We start from the raw sequence: 21,403 nt of genomic DNA on the forward strand, positions 1-21,403 counted from the left end.
AATACCATGCTATGAGTTACATATTGTAATATACACCCTGTCTGGCTACATTTTAACCTAAGTAGCACTCATGCACGCCTAGACATTTAAATTCTCTTGGTGAACTTAATATTAAGGCCTCTCTTGCAAAGTCAAAATGGATAAATCTTCATTTTTATTTCTGTGAATTAGGTTAATTTATTTTGAGACTATATTTAGTCTAAAAATTCAATAATGCCAACTGTACTAAGTATTGATCAGTATATCAAAAGTTAGATAGATATTTAGATATAGATGATGCAGCTTTTTTCCTGGTGTTACTCAATTATCTAACCTCCATTAATGCACATATATTTTAATCATAATGTAGGTGAACAAGTTAAAATTACAAAGTAATCAGTGATGGGATAATTATGTAATACTTGAAGACATGATTATGAGGCCCTAGGTGAAGCAATTAATAAGTCTAACCAGTATGGTAGTTTGACATCAACACACGCATTGCTCAGAGTAATGTAATTCATGCTGCTTTTAAGAAACCTTTGCTCCTGAAATAAATTGTCGGCTTCAAATCTTGTTTTTTTTTGAAGCTAAAGAAAAATGAACTTGCTACAATGTGGAACTGATTTCATTAGTGTAGCACATATATGAACCAGCAAAGAGTAAACCAGTATATTTCCTATCATGATATTTCCAAAGCATTTCTGGTCACACTGTATCCTATTTCTTATTTTAAGTTCATAGAATGGAAACTAGAAATGAAATCATTGTTTTCTGCTAAAATCAGGGAAGTCCTTTCTGTAGTTTTTTTTTTTTTTTAAGTTATACATGGAGTGAGAGCACAAGTGAACTTGTCTGTTGTCCAAAATTGGAGTCACTGTGTGTAGGAATATCGGGTTATTAATTTCAAATGCAAAAAACACACAAACATACATGGATCATTAAAGTCTTTAAATAATGTTTAAAATTAAAATGGCTTTCTTCAAGGTTATCCAGTAGTCTCTGTAATAACTTTCTGTAAATCTATTTTATTTAGCCAGATACACTGTGACATACAGTTATTTGTCCAATCAGAAAATATCCCCCATTTCTTCTGTATTAATACTATGCTGATTTTATCCAGGTATAAGGAAGGGATATGCTCAGCAAGAAAGTGAACCCTTTATCCCCAGGGCTTGAATTACGATATGATTTAATATGATTTATTCATATGATATATTCATGGTTAATTCATGACCTGGTGTTAGTTATTGTTTCAGTGTGGGCATATGAATTCGTCCTGAACAAAGAGACATGAAAGGACATTTGCTGAGAAATACTCTGGAATTTTTCCCCTCTCTTTCTTAAAAGAAATTTCTAAGAAACTACTTGCTGCCTTTGGTGTCACTGTCAGGACAGGATGCCCAGAATTGCTGTAATTGTGATGATGAAAGTCCAGAGAACTGTAGAGAAGCCTTTTGGAAACTCTGCATGTTTGAACTGCTAAACTAATCAATCCTCGAAATACTCGACTCTGAATTTTCAGTTTTATTTAAGCTGCATTTAATTGGATATTCTGTTCCTTAGAACAGACTCTTTGTGACCCGGTGGACTGTAGCTTGCCAGACTCCTCTGTCTACAGAATTCTCCAGACAAGAATACTAGAGTGGGTTTCCATACCATCCTCCAAGGGGATCTTTCCAAGTCAGGGATTGAACCCAGGTCTCCTGCATTGCAGGCAGATTCTTTACCATCTGAGCCACCAGGGAAGCCTTTATATATTAAAGTTATTTTAACATAACCTTATACTAGACTAATTTTTCTGCATATCTTATTTATCAACTTCTATTATGGAGCTCTCATGAATAGACTGATATCTGTCAATAATCTTTGAAAAAAGTGATTAATCTTGCCTTAATTCACTGCCCGCTAATCCCATTTGTATTCATATGCAAATTTGAATTCATATTTCTTGATTTTTACGTTTTCTTAGACTTTTTCACACTATTTTTTATGTCTAAAGATAATTTCTATTAGTTATTTTTATATCATTGTCTGTTAGCTCTGTATTATATATATATATATATTTTTTTTTTTTCTCTTTTAATGCACTAATTCTCTCTTTAGTAGTCTTCAGGTGACGTTATGGTAAAGTGGGGTTTCCCTAGTAGCTCAGCTGGTAAAGAATCCACCTGCAATGCAGGAGACCCTGGTTTGACTCCTGGGTCAGGAAGATCCCCTGGAGAAGGCTACTCACTTCAGTATTTGTGGACTTCCCTGGTGGCTCAGAAGGTAAAAAATCCACCTACAGTGCGGGAGACCTGGGTTCGATCCCTGGGTTGGGAAGATTCCCTGGAGGAGGGCATGGCAATCCAGTATTCTTGCCTGGAGGATCCCATGAACAGAGGAGCCTTGGTGGGCTATCGTCCACAGGTCGCAGAGTCAGACACAACTGAAGCAATTTAGGAGCAGCAGCAAACTGTCAATGAAGTCGTTGACCTCCTCATGTCCACTGTATTTTTGTGTTCTAGAAGTTTAATTTGATTATTTCTAAATGTGCTTTATCATTGTATCTTGATTTTCCATAATTTTGAATTTCTTTTTAATTTCAACTTTGCATCTTCAAACATGTTAAATTTACTTAATTCATGTTTTAATTGATTTTATTTTCAAAATCTATTAACCCCTTTGTTATTTCTGCTAAGTGCTTTGCCATGATGGCTTTCTCCTAGTGTGTTTCTGTGCTTTTTATCTCTATGTTAGGGGACTACGCTGAGACTTGTGTTTGAGAGGACTGCTCTAAGCATGATTTGAACATGAATCTTTTAAACATGAGTCCTCATCTGACACCAAACTATGTATTTAGTTTAGGTTTATAAACTAATGATTAGTGCAAATCCTGAATGCATATTTGAGTGAGAGATGGTTTGTAGCTAAACAATCACAGGGAAGACTTTTTTTTGCCTCCTCAGAGCCAAGCCCAGTAAGGGCAAGTTTCTGTCTTATGTTTCTTTTCCTCATCCTCCTCTCCATCCCTTCACTAAGAGTGTTTTTTTTTTGCTTTCAGTTGTTTTACTTGAAATTCTATAACTGATTTTCTACCCATGTAGACTCTCAGCTTTGTTTCGGGTCCCTTAAGGAACTGACCAACAGTGACTATTCAGTGCCTGGAACAGCAGTCAGGTCAGAAATAGCACCTCATTGAATTTGCATTTTCTCAACATTTTCAGCCTCTAAGGAGTACCTCAAATTTTTTGCCAACTCATCTATGTAGTGTAAAGAGTTTTCTTAAAAATCACATTTTGTCAGCAATTTTAGGTGTTCGATACAGCTTAAAAAGATGTCGGTGTATCTAACCCACTTTGCTGAAAATGGAAATCGCCTTTTTCTTGTTTCTTTAGAGCCTAACTAACTGTTATTCATACAGAGCTATGAATGAGTCCTCACTGAGTCCTCAACATTGAGGAATGAGTCCTCAACATTCTTAACTCAGTGAGGTTCTGTTCTGAGGTATGTATTTACTTGGTAACAAAGTCAAAGACACCGATTTTCCATTCTTCCATCATTCTACTTTCAATTTCACCTATTTCCAACCTAGCTGTGCATGCGTGCTCAGTCGCTTCAGGTGTATCCGACTCTTTGTGACCCCATGGACTGTGGCCCACCAGGCTCCTCTGTCCATGGGTCTCTCCAAGCAAGAATATTGGAGTGGGTTGCCATGCCATCCTCCAGGGGATCTTCCCCACCCAGGGATCGAACTTGTGTCTCCTGTGTCTTCTACAGTAAAGGCAGATTCTTTACCTCTGAGTCATGGGGGAAGTCTCCAACCTAGTTACTTTACTATAATTTATGTACTTGAAATATTTTAACTATTTTTTGAAAAAAAAAGCATACTGTGAATACATCTATGATACAAAACAATATTTAAAAATACTTTTGTTTTTATCTGTTTATAGTTTATAGGGCATTGTTATATACAGTATGCTATTTTTGTTTTCTTCAAGATGTAGGCAGTGAGGGTGTTCTTATTTGGCCAAAAAATGATTCCCCAGGTGGTAATGCCTAAATCAGAATCCAGATTCTAAATCCTGGTCCAGGGCTCTTATGCTTGAGTAAGGCAAACTGAATATTTTGAATATTTAGAAAGAACACAATAAATAAACTTCATCATACATTGCAAATCCCCTAAATTCAAGTTATCAGGGTATTCTCTAACTGAAGATAAGCATGTTGAAATTGATGTAAAGTCCACTTTCCCCAAAACATTTAATTCTAACTTCTGAAATACTTTCCTTATAATTGTTGAAGAATTTATTTCTGGCAAATCATTTCCTACTTTCCATTTAGATTAATAAAATTTACTATTTGATGGACACTTTATACAGAAATATTTTGTATATAATTGGCTCAATTAATTAAACTGATTGTAGATGAATTCATTTACCTGTTTAAATGTGAGACACTGCAAAAATTCAAAAAAACTACAGAAAAGAACACAGCACAGGGAGAAAAGAGAGCTTATTTTCATTTTCAGAGTGACAGATAATTTTTCCACACTCTATTTAAAATTAGCACTACTTACAGCTTTATCTGCAAAGGTCTCTTCATAAAATGCCAGCATCAGAGCAAACTGTACCAGTACATATATCTTCAATAGCTGAGAGGCCGATGATGAGAAAGGAATTTCTTTCCCCTCGACCTAGGAAGATAGAAAAAAACTTTTCCATGATATTGCTCTATTGTCTAGCTCACTGAAATTCACACTAAGTGAAGAGGAGATATGAAAAAAAAATGAAAGATTTTGCTTTTTTTTTTAGACCCTTGAAACAACTCATGTTTATTACTTCAGATAGGAAAAAATGTAAAAATTAGGAGACTTGTTTCTCATTTAAGAAACATTATGAGTCTAATCTTGTCTGCTTTATATAGAGAAGTCTAAGAATTGATACTGATGATTAACATAAAAAATGAACATGTTATATGAAATATTAAAATATGTCCATGATTATACATCAAAGTATAGCAAAAGATGAAAATGGAAGGTGATTTGGAGTAGTGGAAATAATCTTGCTTCAAAGAGAAACACTGTCGTATTGAAAACAACTTTCCCAGACTACAGTTTCCCAGAAACACTATATTCCTATCCTTATAATGCATATTTAGGCATCAATATGGCTTTAAAATATTCACTTAGAATTATCTATTGAAAAAAAGGAAAATAATAAATGAGCCATAGCTGACTAGACTCTCTGGAGCTGAAATAAGCAAACTATTTTCACCTATATCAATTCAGAATGTTGTTCTATAACTAGCTGTGAACATAACCAGGTGTCTGGGAAATTCCAACACAGCAGCTTTTGTAACTGCAAGAGAAAACATCTTTATTTAAATCGAGATTTTTGAAAAATAACATATTCAAATAAAACATATGATTTTCATTTCCTTGAAATACTGGCTAACTCTTATAATTATCTCTGAAATCAAGAGTAGCTTATTGTTTTTGTATTACTATTAATGACAGTTATCTTGATAAGCAGTCAAAATATATACACTAAATGATGGAAAGAAATTCCTTTTTCATCAGAGGAATTCCATATTGAAACTGAATTTTTCATTTGGATTTCTATGTTTTACATCTCCACTTTGCTTAATGTTTTAGTTTTAACGGATTTCTGCATTTAATGCTACTACTCCACGATGAAATGAATAAAGTTGTGGTCTAATCCAATAACCACATCATTTTGGTGTGCCTTTAGACCTTCAATTCTGGAGATCTCAATCTTTCATGGACAAATGAAGACTGGACAGAATCATCCAAAAGGCTCCCTCCATCTCTCGCATTCTAGGTTCTGTGATGGACCCACAAGTGTCTGTGTGGTTTCTGCAGTACACAAAGGCTCTCGGCTGTGGGTTTGAGCCAAGAAAACCAGTCTCTGGTGCTCTGCCCCAAACCATGCTCCCTAGGAAGAGGCAGCATCAGTCTGGGAGACGGCACCCCTCTTATTGGCCCCTAGGTGGTGTCCACTCATTAAGTTACACATTGCGTGACTGCATCTGCCTCAGGAAACATCTTTTTTCAGATATGCATGAAGTCAGCATGAATTACAGGCTGGCTGAAGACCTGACAATAGGAAATTAATCTTTGCCATCGTTAAATTCATGAACACTATTTACCTCTGGGATTTCTTCAATCAGTCCAAGTCTGGGTTTACCTGGACTCCATCCTGGTCCTTTAAATATGACAGAAAACTTATTGAAGAACCCAGGCGTGGCCCAGAATGTAGTCCATATGTTAACTAAATGATGGAACTAGAAGAATAAAAATATAATTCATTTGAGATAAGGAAAACCTATAACAAAAAGGTTACATATGTTAAGTCATATGTTTTATTTTATTGTATAATGCAATTTATAAATTATTCTTTAATATATAGTTATATATAATTTGCTAATGATGATTAATATGCAATTGTGTTATAAATTGAAATTTATTCTATGCATTCTGTATACCTTTATGCTTATATGTATTCTTATCAATATTTCTGAAACTCCACAAAATCTGAAATTTTAAAATATGGCAAAGGTTTAGAAAATCAACAAAGAATACAAAAATGAGTTCAGAGACTTTACTTCCAATGGTATTAACTAGCAGCATGCGCACTCAACAAGCCATGTCGAATGACATCTTTTCTAGACTTGCTAAACAGTTGTGAAAGTTGAACTAGAATCATATAAATATGCATATCCACTATATATTTTTAAAAGAATTTTATTTACTATATTGAATTATAGGTGAACATATCACATTAAGAAAAAAATTTCAGTGTCATTTCTGAGGGTAGATTTGTAAGTATTTTTCATATTCTGTAATAAGAAAAAAGTTTACTGAGTCAAAAGTTTACCTTGAGCCTTATAGCAGCAATTCACATTCTTTAAATAAAATACACTTGATAGGTATAAAGTTAAAGTATGCAAATGCATGACAAGTACTCATGATAATTAGCTATATATACCACACATGTTATAATAATGCATCATAGAATTAAAAATAGTCCTAGATATTGGGCATCAGCTATAAACTCTAAAAATGAGTTCTGTTATAAGTGTAGTAATAAATTAATGCAGAAAGAAGTTTTGGTTCTATCAGACTTTGTGGTCTCATGTGTATTTTCATGATCTCTTACAGAATTTAAACTGCTAACATTATAAAAATGGCTTTTAAAATTACTTGAAATATTACAATAAGGAATCTAAAGCAATTAAGGAACAATGCAGGATTTAGTTGAGGCTTTGTAATAAAATAATAATACAGAAAATTAATGGCATGACACACATTAATACACTTACCTGTTTTGCTATTTTAAAAACTGACTGCAATTGTATTACTATCATTCTAGACACAAGCCGTGAGAAATACATGGTAATGTTTTTAAATAAGGAGCACTTTCTCACTTATTTCTTTGCCAATGGCCTGAAATACCTGGACCCCAAAGGAAAGCAAAATGAATGATCTACACTTAAAAATAAAGGAGGAAAAAAGAAGCCCTCTCTATCTAACAGGGGCCATTCTAAGTTGCTTTCGAATCCTCTGATGGGAAGGTGAGAAAATTAGCTAAATATAGAGCAATACAAGTGAAAGTAGATATGCAATTTTGTAAGTTGAGGAACACCTAATTATTACAATTTCCTGATTTGATATTTCTGACAATATAAGGGAATATGAGAAGACTAAGCCTTAGACACAGTTCTGACAATTATTACGCTAAAGAAAATTTTATTTGAGGGCAGAAGCCTGGATTATTGAACACAGATTCAGCAGCAGCCCATAAAGACCTGTGATTGTCTGAATATTGTGTCCTCAAAACCTAATCATCCAATTCCTTGTGCAGCTCATGCCATGCAGTTTTCAACCTCTTATTGTATCTCGAATAAGAGCCCCTTTTCCTCCATATGTACACTCCCCAAGTCTTGCTAGTTAAAGGATCACCATCAACCAGCAGTGTCTGCATCTCCTGGGAGCTTGTTAGAAACACAGGGTCTTGGATGGAATTCAGATCTACTGAACCCATCCTTTAATCAGATCCTCCCATGATTCATATGCACATTAGGTTTGAAAGGCTCTCTCATAGAGGACAGAGACTAAGTTGTATTTCCTTTTTAATTTCTACATTATGAAGAGAAGACCACACCCAAAGAAGAAGTGGATCTAAGTCTATTATCTCAAAACTTGACTTCAGTTCTATAAAGAAAGTACCTAGAAATATTTCTTAAAAGTTACCTGGAAATATTTGCTAATATCTTCCTGAAAAAAAAAAAAAAAATCTATCACATTCTTAGTAGCATCTAAGAGTGAGAAAGTGAGAGAGACAAAAAATACAATTAGTTGAGAAGAAAGAAGAGAAATAATCAACTTTTCTCTTCTGAATGGTGACATAAAAATGCCTTTCATTTGAAAGGTGAAGTCAATTTATGACAGCCTTTTCCATAAAATTGAGTTAATCAAGTTTGGAACTGGGCCTTCAACCCACCCACTCTACTTCTAGGTTTGAATCTGACAAACTGTGAATAGTTGAAGGAATTATTTAAATCCTGGAAATCTGTTTTATCCACCAAAAAACAAAACAAAACAACAGCAACAACAAAAAAAAAAAACTGAGGCTAACAGAAGATATGAGGGATAACAGAAGATATGAAAGAGATGGGAATACCAGGCCACCTGATCTGCCTCTTGAGAAACCTGTATACAGGTCAGGAAGCAACAGTTAGAACTGGACATGGAACAACAGACTGGTTCCAAAGAGGAAAAGGAGTACATCAAGGCTGTATATTGTCACCCTGCTTATTTAACTTATATGCAGAGTTCATCATGAGAAACCGTGGGCTGGAAGAAGCACAAGCTGGAATCAAGATTGCCGGGAAAAATATCAATAACCTCAGGTATGCAGATGACACCACCCTTATGGCAGAAAGTGAAGAAGAACTAAAGAGCCTCTTGATGAAGGTGAAAGTGGAGAGTGAAAAAGTTGGCTTAAAGCTCAACATTCAGAAAACTAAGATCATGGCATCTGGTCCCATCACTTCATGGGAAATAGATGAGAAACAATGGAAACAATGACAGACTTTATTTTGGGAGGGCTCCAAAATCATTGCAGATGGTGATTGCGGCCATGAAATTAAAAGACACTTACTCCTTGGAAGGAAGGTTCTGACCAACCTACACAGCATATTAAAAAGCAGAGACATCACTGCGCAAACAAAGATCCGTCTAGTCAAGGCTATGGTTTTTCCAGTGGTCATGTATGCATGTGAGAGTTCGACTATAAAGAAAGCTGAGCGCTAAAGAATTGATGATTTTGAACTGTGGTGTTGGAGAAGACTCTTGAGAGTCCCTTGGACTGCAAGGAGATCCAACCATTCCATCCTAAAAGAAATCAGTCCTGAATATTCATTGGAAAGACTGATGCTGAAGCTCAAACTCCAATACTTTGGCCTCCTCATGTGAAGAACTGACTCATTTGAAAAGACCCTGATGCTGGGAAAGATTGAAGGCAGGAGGAGAAGGTGACGACGGAGGATGAGATGGTTGGATGGCATCACCGACTCAATGGACATGAGTCTGTGTAAACTCTGGTAGTTGGTGATGGACAGGGAGGCCTGGTGTGCTGCAGTCCATGGGGTCGCAAAGAGTCAGACACAACTGAATGACTGAACTGATCTAAACAGAAGATAAACCTTAGTAAGCTTTAACAATGGTTAAATATTTGTGCTGTTAGTAATGCCCTGCATATAGTCAAAGCCCAATAAATGTCAATTTTCTTACTTTAACTTTAAAAACTTTGAGGAAGTAGGTTTGTAAAGCAGACCTAACATGAACCTGCACTTTCTCCCTTTCTAAATGCTGTATATCCAGTCCCCTGGACAGAGCTGTCATTGACTGACCTCTTCAGGTTTTCAAGTATTCTTATCTTTTTCTCATTTATTAGTCCTGACCCCAGGGAGTGTTTGCGGTGGTCTGCTGCTGACGGATCAGAGCTTCACAGACATTCCTCATCTCTCTAGTGCCAACCATTGAGACCAGCGAACAACCAATACCACATGTCTGACAGAAAACTGGTCCAGGGCAAAGAGTCTTAGCAGGTGAGGTAATGTGCAGACCTAACCCACCCATAATAGCTCTTGACACCTCAGTCCAAGAAGAGGAGGGCAAAGGCCTCACCTTGGATTTCTAACCAGAGTCATGTAGCCTTGAAGCAAATATTTTTCTTACTCTGGGATCAGCCTTAATTATACATTTTACTACCACTCCTTCTGAATACACGAATATATTTCAGGTCTATTCTGAGAGGTATGTTGCTAAAGAACTATTTCTTTTATTTTATTTTATTTTTTTTTATTTTATTTTTTTTTAACTTTTTATTCCTTTATTTCTCATGTGTTCCCCATCCTGAACCCTCCTCCCTCCTCCCTCCCCATACCATCCCTCTGGGTCGTCCCAGTGCACCAGCCCCAAGCATCCAGCATCGTGCATTGAACCTGGACTGGCATCTCGTTTCATACATGACATTTCACATGTTTCAATGCCATTCTCCCAAATCTTCCCACCCTCTCCTTCTCCCACAGAGTCCATAATCCTGTTCTATACATCAGTGTCTCTTTTGCTGTCTCGTATACAGGGTTATCGTTACCATCTTTCTAAATTCCATATATATGCGTTAGTATCCTGTATTGGTGTTTTTCCTTCTGGCTTACTTCACTCTGTATAATAGGCTCCAGTTTCATCCACCTCATTAGAACTATTTCTTTTAATTCTAGGTAACAGACATCTTTAAAAATTGTGGCAATGAATTGTTTTCAAATTTATTCGGCCTAATTTGATTCAAGTCTTGGAGTGCCAGAGTTATTTTCAAATTCTTCTACAGCTAAAGTAGTTTGTTTTTCAGGTCGATGTAATGTACTTTTACCTTTAAGTAACTAAATTTTCTTTCAAATATAAAATGTATAAGAAGATGTAATCAATTCAGAAAGAATAAAATCAATAACATTACCTGCACCTTGAAAGGTTCAAATGTATTAATGGGATGTGTTAGACCATATACAACTTTTTCATTTTCTGCCTCAAAGGTCCCTGGAAGACAAATAATAATGATATGATCTTTGACTTTCTGTGAATTAAGGAGTTAATTTAATTTTTTAAATGCTTATACTTTTTACTTACCAAAAATTCTATCCCATATAATAAGAGTTCCAGCAAAATTTCTGTCTATACAATAACGGTTTCTGCCTGTGAGACAAAATATTAAGTTTTTTTTAAAAAAAGGAAGTTATATTTTTGAAACAATGATATTCCTAAAAATACCTTTTCACTGACAACCCTAGATTCTATGAAGTGTGTACTCCAGCGTCTGGTGAACTCTTTTTCCCACTACATCTGAGGAGATCTAAGCAAAGAGGAAAATCTAAAAGCCAGACATATAAAGGTTTTTTGGTTGTTTTGTTTGCTTTTTTTCCTCCAATCCTTGCTTTGAAGATGAGGTTTGTCCAGCTACAAAAGAAGAAGCAAATGCCTCTTTATAAAATATGTGGTGACTAGGTTGGGTAATTGTGATGAAATGATACAAAGTAATATCATTTTTTTTAAGAAATGAAGAAGAAAAGATCAAATTTCCTCACCGTGATGAACTCTATGATGGCTAGGAGTATTAAGAATCAGTTCCAAAGGACCAAGGTTATCGATGACCTTTTTAAAATAAAAGGAACATAGTTATTATTAATTATATGTAATATTTAAGTACTCACATTAAAATTCCACATGGGTTATAAAATGTTGCAATTTTCAGAGTCAGAAGAAATTTCTCTATCTTCTATTGTTTACATAAAGATAGCAATAAGCTCATCATATATTCAAAGAGACAATACAGCATAGTAGTGAGGTTAAGAGCTTGATTGCCTCAGTTCAGTTCCTGAATCCTCTATTTATTATTATGTGGTACCGGGGAAATTACTTAAAGTTTTTCTAACTCAGTTTCCTTACCTTTAAAATGGGAATAATAATAGTATCTGGCTTCCCTGGTGGCTCAGACAGTAAAGAATCTGTCTGCAATGCAGGAGAGCCAGCTTTGATCCCTGGGTTGGGAAGATCTTCAGGGGGAGCGAAATGGCAACCCACCCCAATATTCTTGCCTGAATTCCACGGGCAGAGGAGCCTAGCAGGCTACAGTCCGTGGGGTCACAAAGAGTGGGACACAGAACTAACACTTCCACTTTAGTAACCACATAATAGTGTTCTGAGGATTACAAATGCTACTATTGCCAAGGCACACTTTCAGGTTTTATGTCTTTTATGCTATTCACTATCAACTATTCTTTGTTGACTAATAACAAAGCATAACCAGGGGAAAGAAAACCAAGTATTACATTCATTTTCTGGAGTTCTCACCAAATAATCAGTCATGTAGCAACTTACTATTGCAGTCGCAAGGGTGGTCCTTGCTTATTCAAGTAGATGCCTAAATGTTCTCTGACTGTAGACGCCCCATTTTGCAGTCCATTTTTGAGGCATATTTCAAAGTCAAATATGTAAAGGGGCCTTTTTTTAAAATTCAAGACTCTGAAATTTGGTCTAGAATTCTCTAATGTTCTTTCCCAACATTTCTCAGTAAGAATCCCTTGTGCCAGAGTCTTCAAGAAATGTAGAAACCAGACAAGTAGCATTAAAAAGAGCAGGCCATATATAAAACATTTGTTATGGTATATGATTAATAGTAAACAATGTGGCAACTCTTTTAATCTCGATCACATTATTCTTTCTTCCATCAATGATGGGAGATAACAGTCTTTTACTTTTCTTTAATCATAATCTAAATGATCTGTTAGAATCTACATATTACAAAATCAGTACACTGTAATGATATTTTAAGAGGTTGCTCACCTCCAAAGTTAATGTCCCTTTAAAGGATATCTTAATATAAGGAATAAAGTAACATGTTAAATACTTCTTAAGGGGAAAAAACATCACTGACAATAATGACACTGACATAGATTTGGCAACAAGTCAATGGTAGAAGGAAAAAATAGGGAAATGGGACTGCTCCAAACACAAAGATATTTAAGATACATAACACCCAAATGTATTGTGGGGAATCCTGTTTAGATAACAAACCAAATATAAAGTATATTTTATAGGCAAGGAGAGAAAATTGATTATAAACATGGTATGACATAACAAAAATACTTTTATTAAGAGTTATGATGTCATTGTCACTACATAAGAAAATGTAGTTGCTTTCTGAGTTGTATAACTAAAGCATACATGACATGAAATCTAGGTTTTGCTGCATTATATTTGGCAATTAGAAGGAAAAAAATAACTAATGAAAATGCATCAAAATCATTGTTTTTATTGAAATATAGTTGATTCACAATGTTGTGTTAGTTTCAGACGTACAGCAAAGTGATTCAGGTAGACATATCCTTTTTCATATTCTTTTCCACTATAGGTTAATATACGATATCATAATGATTTTTAAATTGAAGTGATAGAGCTATGAAGATTCCGTGTATTATTCTCTCTCATTTTCTGAATGCTTGAAAAATTTTAATAAGAGAAATTACTACTCTGGTATTATACAGTCATGCTCATTTAACCAGTTGAAAATATTAATAGATCCCTACAGTTCCAAACAAAACTTCTAGATTATAACTCTTTGTGTAGCAGAGTTTAATCACATTTTGGCAACCTCTGATACTGAAACATCCAATTTACAATTTAAAATTGCAAATGTGGACAGTCGCAGCAGCCACACAGCCCTCAGCTTGTGGGGTTCTGAAGGTTCCTAATGTAGAAGAAACAGCAGCACTGCCTCAACGATGCCGCAACTCTCCATGTGGCAGGTGCAACCAACATCTCCTTATGAGACTCACTGTTTACACACCTGAAAGAAACAATCCTTGCCCCGTACCCTGCTGACCAGCTTCTAAGGGCTTCTTGGTTTCCATTACGGAACAGACATGCAAAGAATACAAATGTTTGCAATGCAAAGGATGTATAATATTATGTAGTGTATGTTGATTTAGGCTCCTCTCTCTCTTCTTGTCTCTCTTTTCTAATCTATAGTTCTAGTGTCATTTTCCAAGTTAATTTCCATAAGAAATGTATTATGAGGTCCAAACAACAGACTTTTTGGTTGATTCATAGACCAGAACTCATTTATATATGAAAAACTCTGTAATTTTTAGTTTCAGGAGTTCAAAATATTGTGGATATATAGCCCTTATATCAGACCACAGTTCTATGAAATAAGGTGCAAAAATATTATCCTACAAATGCATTATTAATGACCAGGAATTGGGAGGGGAGTTAGTGGAAACAACCCTGGATTTTATTGGACTCCATTGCTTTGTACTTGATGGAAAAATATTTGTTGAGAAGAAGAATGGTGATGGATAGAGAACAAAAAAGTGGGATTTCTCAGCAGTCGGGACATTGAAATCTGATGCTTTGCACAGGCTCTGTATCTCTGGCAGAGAACCAGATGGGAAAGGAGAAAAGCATTTATCCTTGTTTGTCTCTTTGGTGGCTAACATATGTTACAAAAACAGACAACAAAAGGGGGTGGAGGAGGCCACACTACCCGGCTTCTGCTACCCAGATGCATTTCTGATCCCTGGTCCTGGTGTGTGTGCAGCCACATTTAAATCCACACAAATGGTGAGTGAACTCACATGATGAGAGCCTTGGCTGAGGGCACCGTTTTTTTTAATGTCAAGCACTTTTCCTCAAAGAAAATCTTTTGCTTCTGCAGGCTAAAGCATGGTGATATCAATACTGAAAGCGAGTTTTTTTGTTGTTTTTTTTTTTAAGTAAAATGCCAAGTACAACACAGGCAACCACAGTCCAATTTCCTGGTAGTTCCTATGAGTACCTTGGAGCCGGGGAAGACCACCTCGGTGTGGGAGATGATTCATCATTCAGACAGCCCAGTCAGAACCTCTCCTGGAAAAAACCCTTCTGATTCAAAGTCATGGAGAAGTCATTAATAATTAAGTAGGACTGAGTGTAACAACTTAATTATCGCCCACTTCTGCAAATTCAGTCGTTTAGCAATTCAACTATGTCCAGCTTTGAATCACTTCCTGATAATATGTTATTGTGAAAATAATTGGAGCTCTTCTCATTTTTTAGAAGTTATTTATCTTGTCTTTTTAGATGTAGATGAGTTAATTTAAATTATGAAATTTTAGACCATATAGAGGACTTAAAAATAAGATAGTACAAGACTGTATTATCACAAAGCATAAAACTGAAGCTCAGGGAAGCTAAATTACTAGTCCAAGTTTAAATGTCTTGGAAGGAGCCCTGAAGTCTTCTCAGTTTCAACTCTAATCCTTCTATTGCTCTCTCATGTTGCTTTTAAAAGATACAGCACTTTTCCCATCAAATAAAAGTAATCTACATTTTTAGAACTTTACTGGGAAATGCTAACTAAATGCTTTCTGACTACATTTCAAAATGAAATCCAGGTATTTATAAAGAGCCCAGGAATTTCAGCGTCTAAATTGTGCTTATGGTTGTTTTGCTGCTGCTAAGTCGCTTCAGTCGTGTCCGACTCTGTGCGACCCCAGAGACAACAGCCCACCAGGCTCCCCCATCCCTGGGATTCTCCAGTTGTTTTAGGCACTTCTAAAGTTTCTTAGATCTCTGAAACAATGGTCTACGTTTTGTAGCTGCAGTTTGCTGTCAGGGTTTTTTATAACCCGAGGGCCATGGATGCCTAGAAATGCCATGTATGGGCTTCAGAAGGCCAAGAACACCCGCAAGTGTCTTACCAGATTTTATGAGTATGTGACTATTGGTATTTTTCTTGGGGAAACTATCACTTTCATAGTATACTCAAAGGGATCCTTTAGTCCCCAGAGGTTAAGAATCAATGTCTTAAACAGACAGCTTTAGATTATATCCTTTGCCTTCCTTATTTATATTGTGCTTTTAGTTTCAATATTATAAAACTTGGATGCTAATTTCCCATCCAATCTTCAAAGATAGTAACTTTAATATTTTTCTGCCTATTTCTTGAAATCATTGTTTTCCAACAAGATTATTTCTTAAGCTGTTTTACTTGTTTCATAATAAACTATTAAAAATGAATAAATAATAAAAGTAACGATTTTATAAGTTCCATCCATTCTATCAATCGGAGAAGGCAATGGCACCCCACTCCAGTACTCTTGCCTGGAAAATCCCATGGACGGAGGAGCCTGATAGGCTGCAGTCCATGGGGTCGCTAAGAGTCGGACACGACTGAGCGACTTCACTTTCACTTTTCACTTTCATGCATTGGAGAAGGAAATGGCAACCCACTCCAGTGTTCTTGCCTGGAGAATCCCAGGGACGGGGGAGCCTGCTAGGCTGCCATATATGGGATCGCACAGAGTCGAATACGACTGAAGCGACTTAGCAGCAGCAGCAGCAGCATTCTATCAATTAACATTTACCCAGCAGAAGTACTCTGGACTGGATTTGTTGAACTGGTCACAAACTCCTTATTTTTCTACCTGCAATTTATGGTGGGTGTAGAAACGAGTTAAATGTAAAAGTAAGAGAACAGGGGCCATGAGTTTCATCATATCATTTCCCTTCATCAAAAATAAAACAAACTTAAATGAAAGTATCTTCATAATGAACAAAAGTCCAAACATCCGGAATTCAAAGCTGTTCACAGTTCTTCCTCAACACCTTCATGTTCCATTCTGATCCACAGCAATCATGTTCCACCTCCAGTGTGTTAGTCGCTCAGTCATGTCCGACTCTGTGAGACCCCATGGACCCAGGGATCTCTGTGAGACCCAGGGATCGAATCCGGGTCTCCTGCATTGAAGGTAGGTTCTTTACTGTCTGAGCCACCAGGAAAACCTTTACCTCCAAGACCTACCTACATTTTCCAAGCACTCTTTTTTATTTTTCCAAAGGGAATTTCATTTTCCTCTTTCTGAATACACATCAAGAGATTACTACTTTTATGTCCGGTTGTCCTATGTTCTAGTTATTTGTATTCATTTCCTATATATTCCAGAAGTTCTGTGAAGACAGAAACTGGACCTCTCCCTTCTCGAATTTTTTCACAGTAGTGCCTTACACATCGTGGTTGCTCAGCAGGGTTGTACTGGGGAGATAAATCTGCCTCCACACTGTTTCATTTAGGTGGGGGTGACTCTTCTTAAAAGGGGGTGATTATGCTCCCAAGGGATGTGTGGCAATGTCTGGAGATACACTTGACTGTCTCAACTGGGGAAATAGTATTGTATCTAGTGATTAGTGCACTTCATGGGCTTTGCAGGTGGTGCAGTGGTAAAGAACCCATCTGCCAATGCACGAGACAGACTCAGGAAGAAATGGCAACACACTCCAGGATTCTTGCCTGGAGAATCCCATAGACAGAGGAACCTGGTAGGCTACAGTCCACGGGGTCCCAAAGAGTCAGATATGACTGAGCACACACACACACATACACACGCAATGGGTTTTAGTGCTGCTAAACATCCCAGAGGGCACAGTCCCCCAAAATAAAAGGTATCTGGTCCAAAATGTCAATAGTTTAAGGCTGAGAACCTCTACACCATGGGTGTCTTTCTGAGCTCCAGTCTTGTGTAGTTCAGAAGGGAAGCTCTATATAATTTCCACCTTCTAATTGGGAGATCAGAAGGGAAGAGGTACATTAAAGAATGAATCTGGTAGTCACTCCCAAGGGTGGAGGCAAAAAATAAGTCTAAAGTGTCCTCAGAGAGTAAAGCCAGGGAAGTGAGTCCAAACATAATGTTCATTCTGGTGAGGTCAAAAATTAAGATACATAACTAAAATAAAGGGGCTAAAAACAACAACAAAAAGAAATACAAAATCATAGGGTAGATGATGGGATGGTTGAATTATGGTAACCATTGGCAGGTGACTTTCTTGAATTATCTTTATGCTCTCTTAGAACAGGTTTGTCTGGACTTCAGTTTTAATGAAAAGAATTAGAAACAGAAAATACAGTTTCCTTGTCATCAAGTGCTTTGAAATTTTTTGAGAATTCTCATAATACCTCCCATGCTGTCCCATCCACCCTCCAGTTGCACTCCGAGTAAGCTGAATAGATTAGAGGCCTAAAAAATGATGAAATTTCCATAGTATGTGGGTTACCAAACAAATAATTTTGCTTTGTAAACTGATAAGCTAAGCAAACTAAGTACATGTGGTAAATTAAATATTTAACTGTTTACTATGAACTGGCTGCAATTAATTCTTTCCATGATATACTTCTCAGAAGTTTCTCTCATTACTATACATTACATGAAAAATGTATCTCCTTTTGAAATAGAAAAATCACTTAGACTTGAACTCTAAAAGCACTAAAATAAATGTTCGAAATTCGTGTCTTGTCTAAAATTATTTCTTATAAAAATAACAGTCCATTTAATACATTTCTTAATTAATTTCACTGACTCTTCTGATTCTTAAATCTTGGTTAGATTTTTATAATTAAGCGTACAGAAATAATTAATGGTTGCTCAAGTTGGATGACAAGACTTCCTTTCAACAAAAGTAATTAATTCAAGAGAAAAGTATTTCATTTGTCCATATTGCTTAGAAAATTGACCCCTCTCAACTCACTCTGACTTTTGAGGTTAGGGAAGATAACTTTCTAAATCTAATTTTTAAAACTCTTAATTCTATTTTTTTTTTCCAATTTTAGAATATGAGAATATCATATTGCATCTCTACCATGCAGTTTTTCTGTCTGCAAACTGGCACTAAAATGCTGAAACATATTATTAAAAGGTAATAGATATACTTTTAACAACTTACTTTTTAGGAAGAAGGCATGAGTTTATAGTTATTTGTAAAGTTCTTTGCAAATAAGAGATGCACAAATATCCATGCTTCCTGTCTGAGAGGAAAAAATTATAATAGGGAAAATGTGTCCTAAAAAGCATGTGTTTTACAGAATTCTCATTATAAAAATGAATGTGTTAACAATATGATAAATGCTGAGGAGCGACTGGGTTGAGGGTGAAGTGAAATAAAATCTCCACAGTAGAAAAATACCTGCATTCAGATGAGTGTAGGTTACAGTGACGACATTGAGTCTAACTCGCCAAGACTTCTCCTTACAGCATCGTACATGATTGATGTTCCAGAGGGACCCATACCACTGAGGGGCTCTGGGTTTTACTGCATCAGTATTTAAGGGAAAAACTAAGCCAGCTTCTAATACATTTATCATCTGATATAAGAATTATTGTCATATTATATTTAACTGAGAAATAAATGTGTGAAGTGCAGTCTAAAAATGGCAAAACTTTTCAGGTTAATTAGTGGCAAGATTCAGTGCAAATCTAAATTAAATAAGAGACTAATAGTTTACTATGATTATTTGCCTTTTTTCTATCCAATTTTCTTTCATTCTTTCTTCCTTTCTTCCCCTCTCTATTTTTCACTTTATCCTTTTTTCTTTCAGCTATCTATCCATGGGTGTTTTTGTATTAAAAAATGTGATGAATCTCTTATTTGGAAAGATCTTTACAATTATCTATAGGCTTACCCATATCTTTCTGAAAAGCAATTGGTTATAAATATTTCTATGACATTTCAATAATATATTCCAGTATATTAGTCCCACTTACAGATTACACATGTGAAGGGCAAAATTATTAATGCATATACATAGATCTATTCCTATTAAGGATATTTATTATATGCACTAAACATTAAATCCAAAGTCAAATGTCAATCAACAATTTTAGTTACCAAACTACTGATAAGGGTTTTATATTAGTGTTGGAAATAATCTGTTTCAGCAGATTAAAACCTGCATTTATAGGTCATTATCGAAGACATTTATAGGTCATTATCGAAGTCATTTATAGGTCATTATCGAAGTCTACTATTAAAAGCTACTTACAAATAATCAGAACAAGAAGTCTCTTGTCAGCAATTCCATTCATTCTGTAAACTTTTATAGCATTTCTATGAAGTATGCTAGGTTTTAGAAGTAAAAAGAAATAAAGTACTTCCCACAGGAAGCATATTACAGGTACTTCCCATAGGAAGCTTATTTACAGTCCATTTCTTCAATGGAAATGTACAGTTATTTCAGAAATAAAATTTTTCCAAAAAGTTATCTATCTCATAAAATTTTGAGTTTTGGGGGAAAGGATGAGAAAAATCAGTCTTTTTGTTTGTCATCAATTGCAATGCCCGATACAGATATTACATTTGAGCTTATCATCAATTTGAATGTATAATTGGCACAAAAAGTATTTAATAAGAAGCAGATTGAGTTCCTTTTCCAGGTCTCAAGCTGAAAATCACCTTTAGTAAAGATTTATGCTTTTATTTAGTTTCCCTTAGTTCAACTTTGCAAATAGTCCCATTGCTTATTGCTGGAAAACACTGTAGAGAATTCTCCCTTGTTCATGAACTTCATCTGATTAGATGGAAATTAAAATAACCTATGTGGGTTTCATTTATTAAATAGACATTTACTGAGGGTGTATTTTATGGAAAGCACCATGTTAAGATCTTTTAAAAGGTCACACAAAAAACAATAGAAATTAATACAATTTAGTAGCAGGTAAATTAACTATTGATGTAGAGGAAGTGTAAGTGACAATGTTAGATTTTATTATTGCATAAATATATATATATAGTCATATGTTTTCACTCTCAAGAAAATCTGTAGCAACTCCTCATAGAACAAAGGATAAAATACATAAACACTACAAGTCAACATATTAAAATAACTTTAATTCTTGATCTGAATTAGTTGATCTTTAAACATTCATTGTTTTCCTTAGGAAAATTTAATCAATTTGCATATTAATGGATAAATTTATATTGTAGAGCACCTGGTGGTGAAATGTAAAAATAAAATCTTAATTACACCCTCCACTAGATCTGTTGTGTTAATTCAAGACAACACATTCAAGTATTTAGACAGATGGCAGTGGAGGTCATACTAGCCTCTGATTTCTCTACAGGGAAGCAAGAGAGAGCAGAGCTCTTAGGATCTATGCTTGTCTGCCTAACTTCACACTTTGAAATCCTCGACAAATGCTGATTTATTCACAGCCAAATGTTTTCCTATCTGATTAGGCAGTTTTCTACTTCAGTAAGCATGTAATATGGAGGTAGCCGAATTTCCACACTAAAGAGTGAAAAAAAAATATTTATAGTTTGGAAATAAAACAATCTGGAGGAATCAGGACTGTAGGGATCATAAAGAGCTTCATAGGGAGTAAATTTTTTGATGAATCCATACTGTAGGGTTAAAGAGTTAAAAGCTTAGTTTTAAGAAGAATGAGACTAGGCTATGTTTATACAATAAACAATGGTTTTAAAGGACCACATTTATAATAAATTAGCTTGAAGGCTGATTCCTATCGCTTACGATTGTATTATTTCTCAAAC

General features: G+C 35.5%; 1 protein-coding gene across 2 annotated transcripts in view; it reads right to left on the bottom strand.

Moving 5' to 3' along the window:
* The window catches only part of AGMO (alkylglycerol monooxygenase), a 389,432-nt gene that overhangs the window by 197,818 nt on the left and 170,211 nt on the right, over nucleotides 1–21,403 (bottom strand). For both annotated transcript variants that reach the window (NM_001192973.2, XM_005205212.5), the window contains exons 6-10: nucleotides 11,629–11,695; nucleotides 11,174–11,239; nucleotides 11,004–11,083; nucleotides 6,133–6,267; nucleotides 4,541–4,657 (exon numbers count right to left, since the gene is read on the bottom strand). In NM_001192973.2, the coding sequence (NP_001179902.1) occupies nucleotides 4,541–4,657; nucleotides 6,133–6,267; nucleotides 11,004–11,083; nucleotides 11,174–11,239; nucleotides 11,629–11,695 (465 nt within the window). The remainder of the gene's footprint in view (nucleotides 1–4,540; nucleotides 4,658–6,132; nucleotides 6,268–11,003; nucleotides 11,084–11,173; nucleotides 11,240–11,628; nucleotides 11,696–21,403) is intronic.

This window comes from Bos taurus, chromosome 4 (assembly GCF_002263795.3).
Source record: "Bos taurus isolate L1 Dominette 01449 registration number 42190680 breed Hereford chromosome 4, ARS-UCD2.0, whole genome shotgun sequence".
In the NCBI taxonomy this organism is placed as follows: domain Eukaryota; kingdom Metazoa; phylum Chordata; class Mammalia; order Artiodactyla; family Bovidae; genus Bos; species Bos taurus.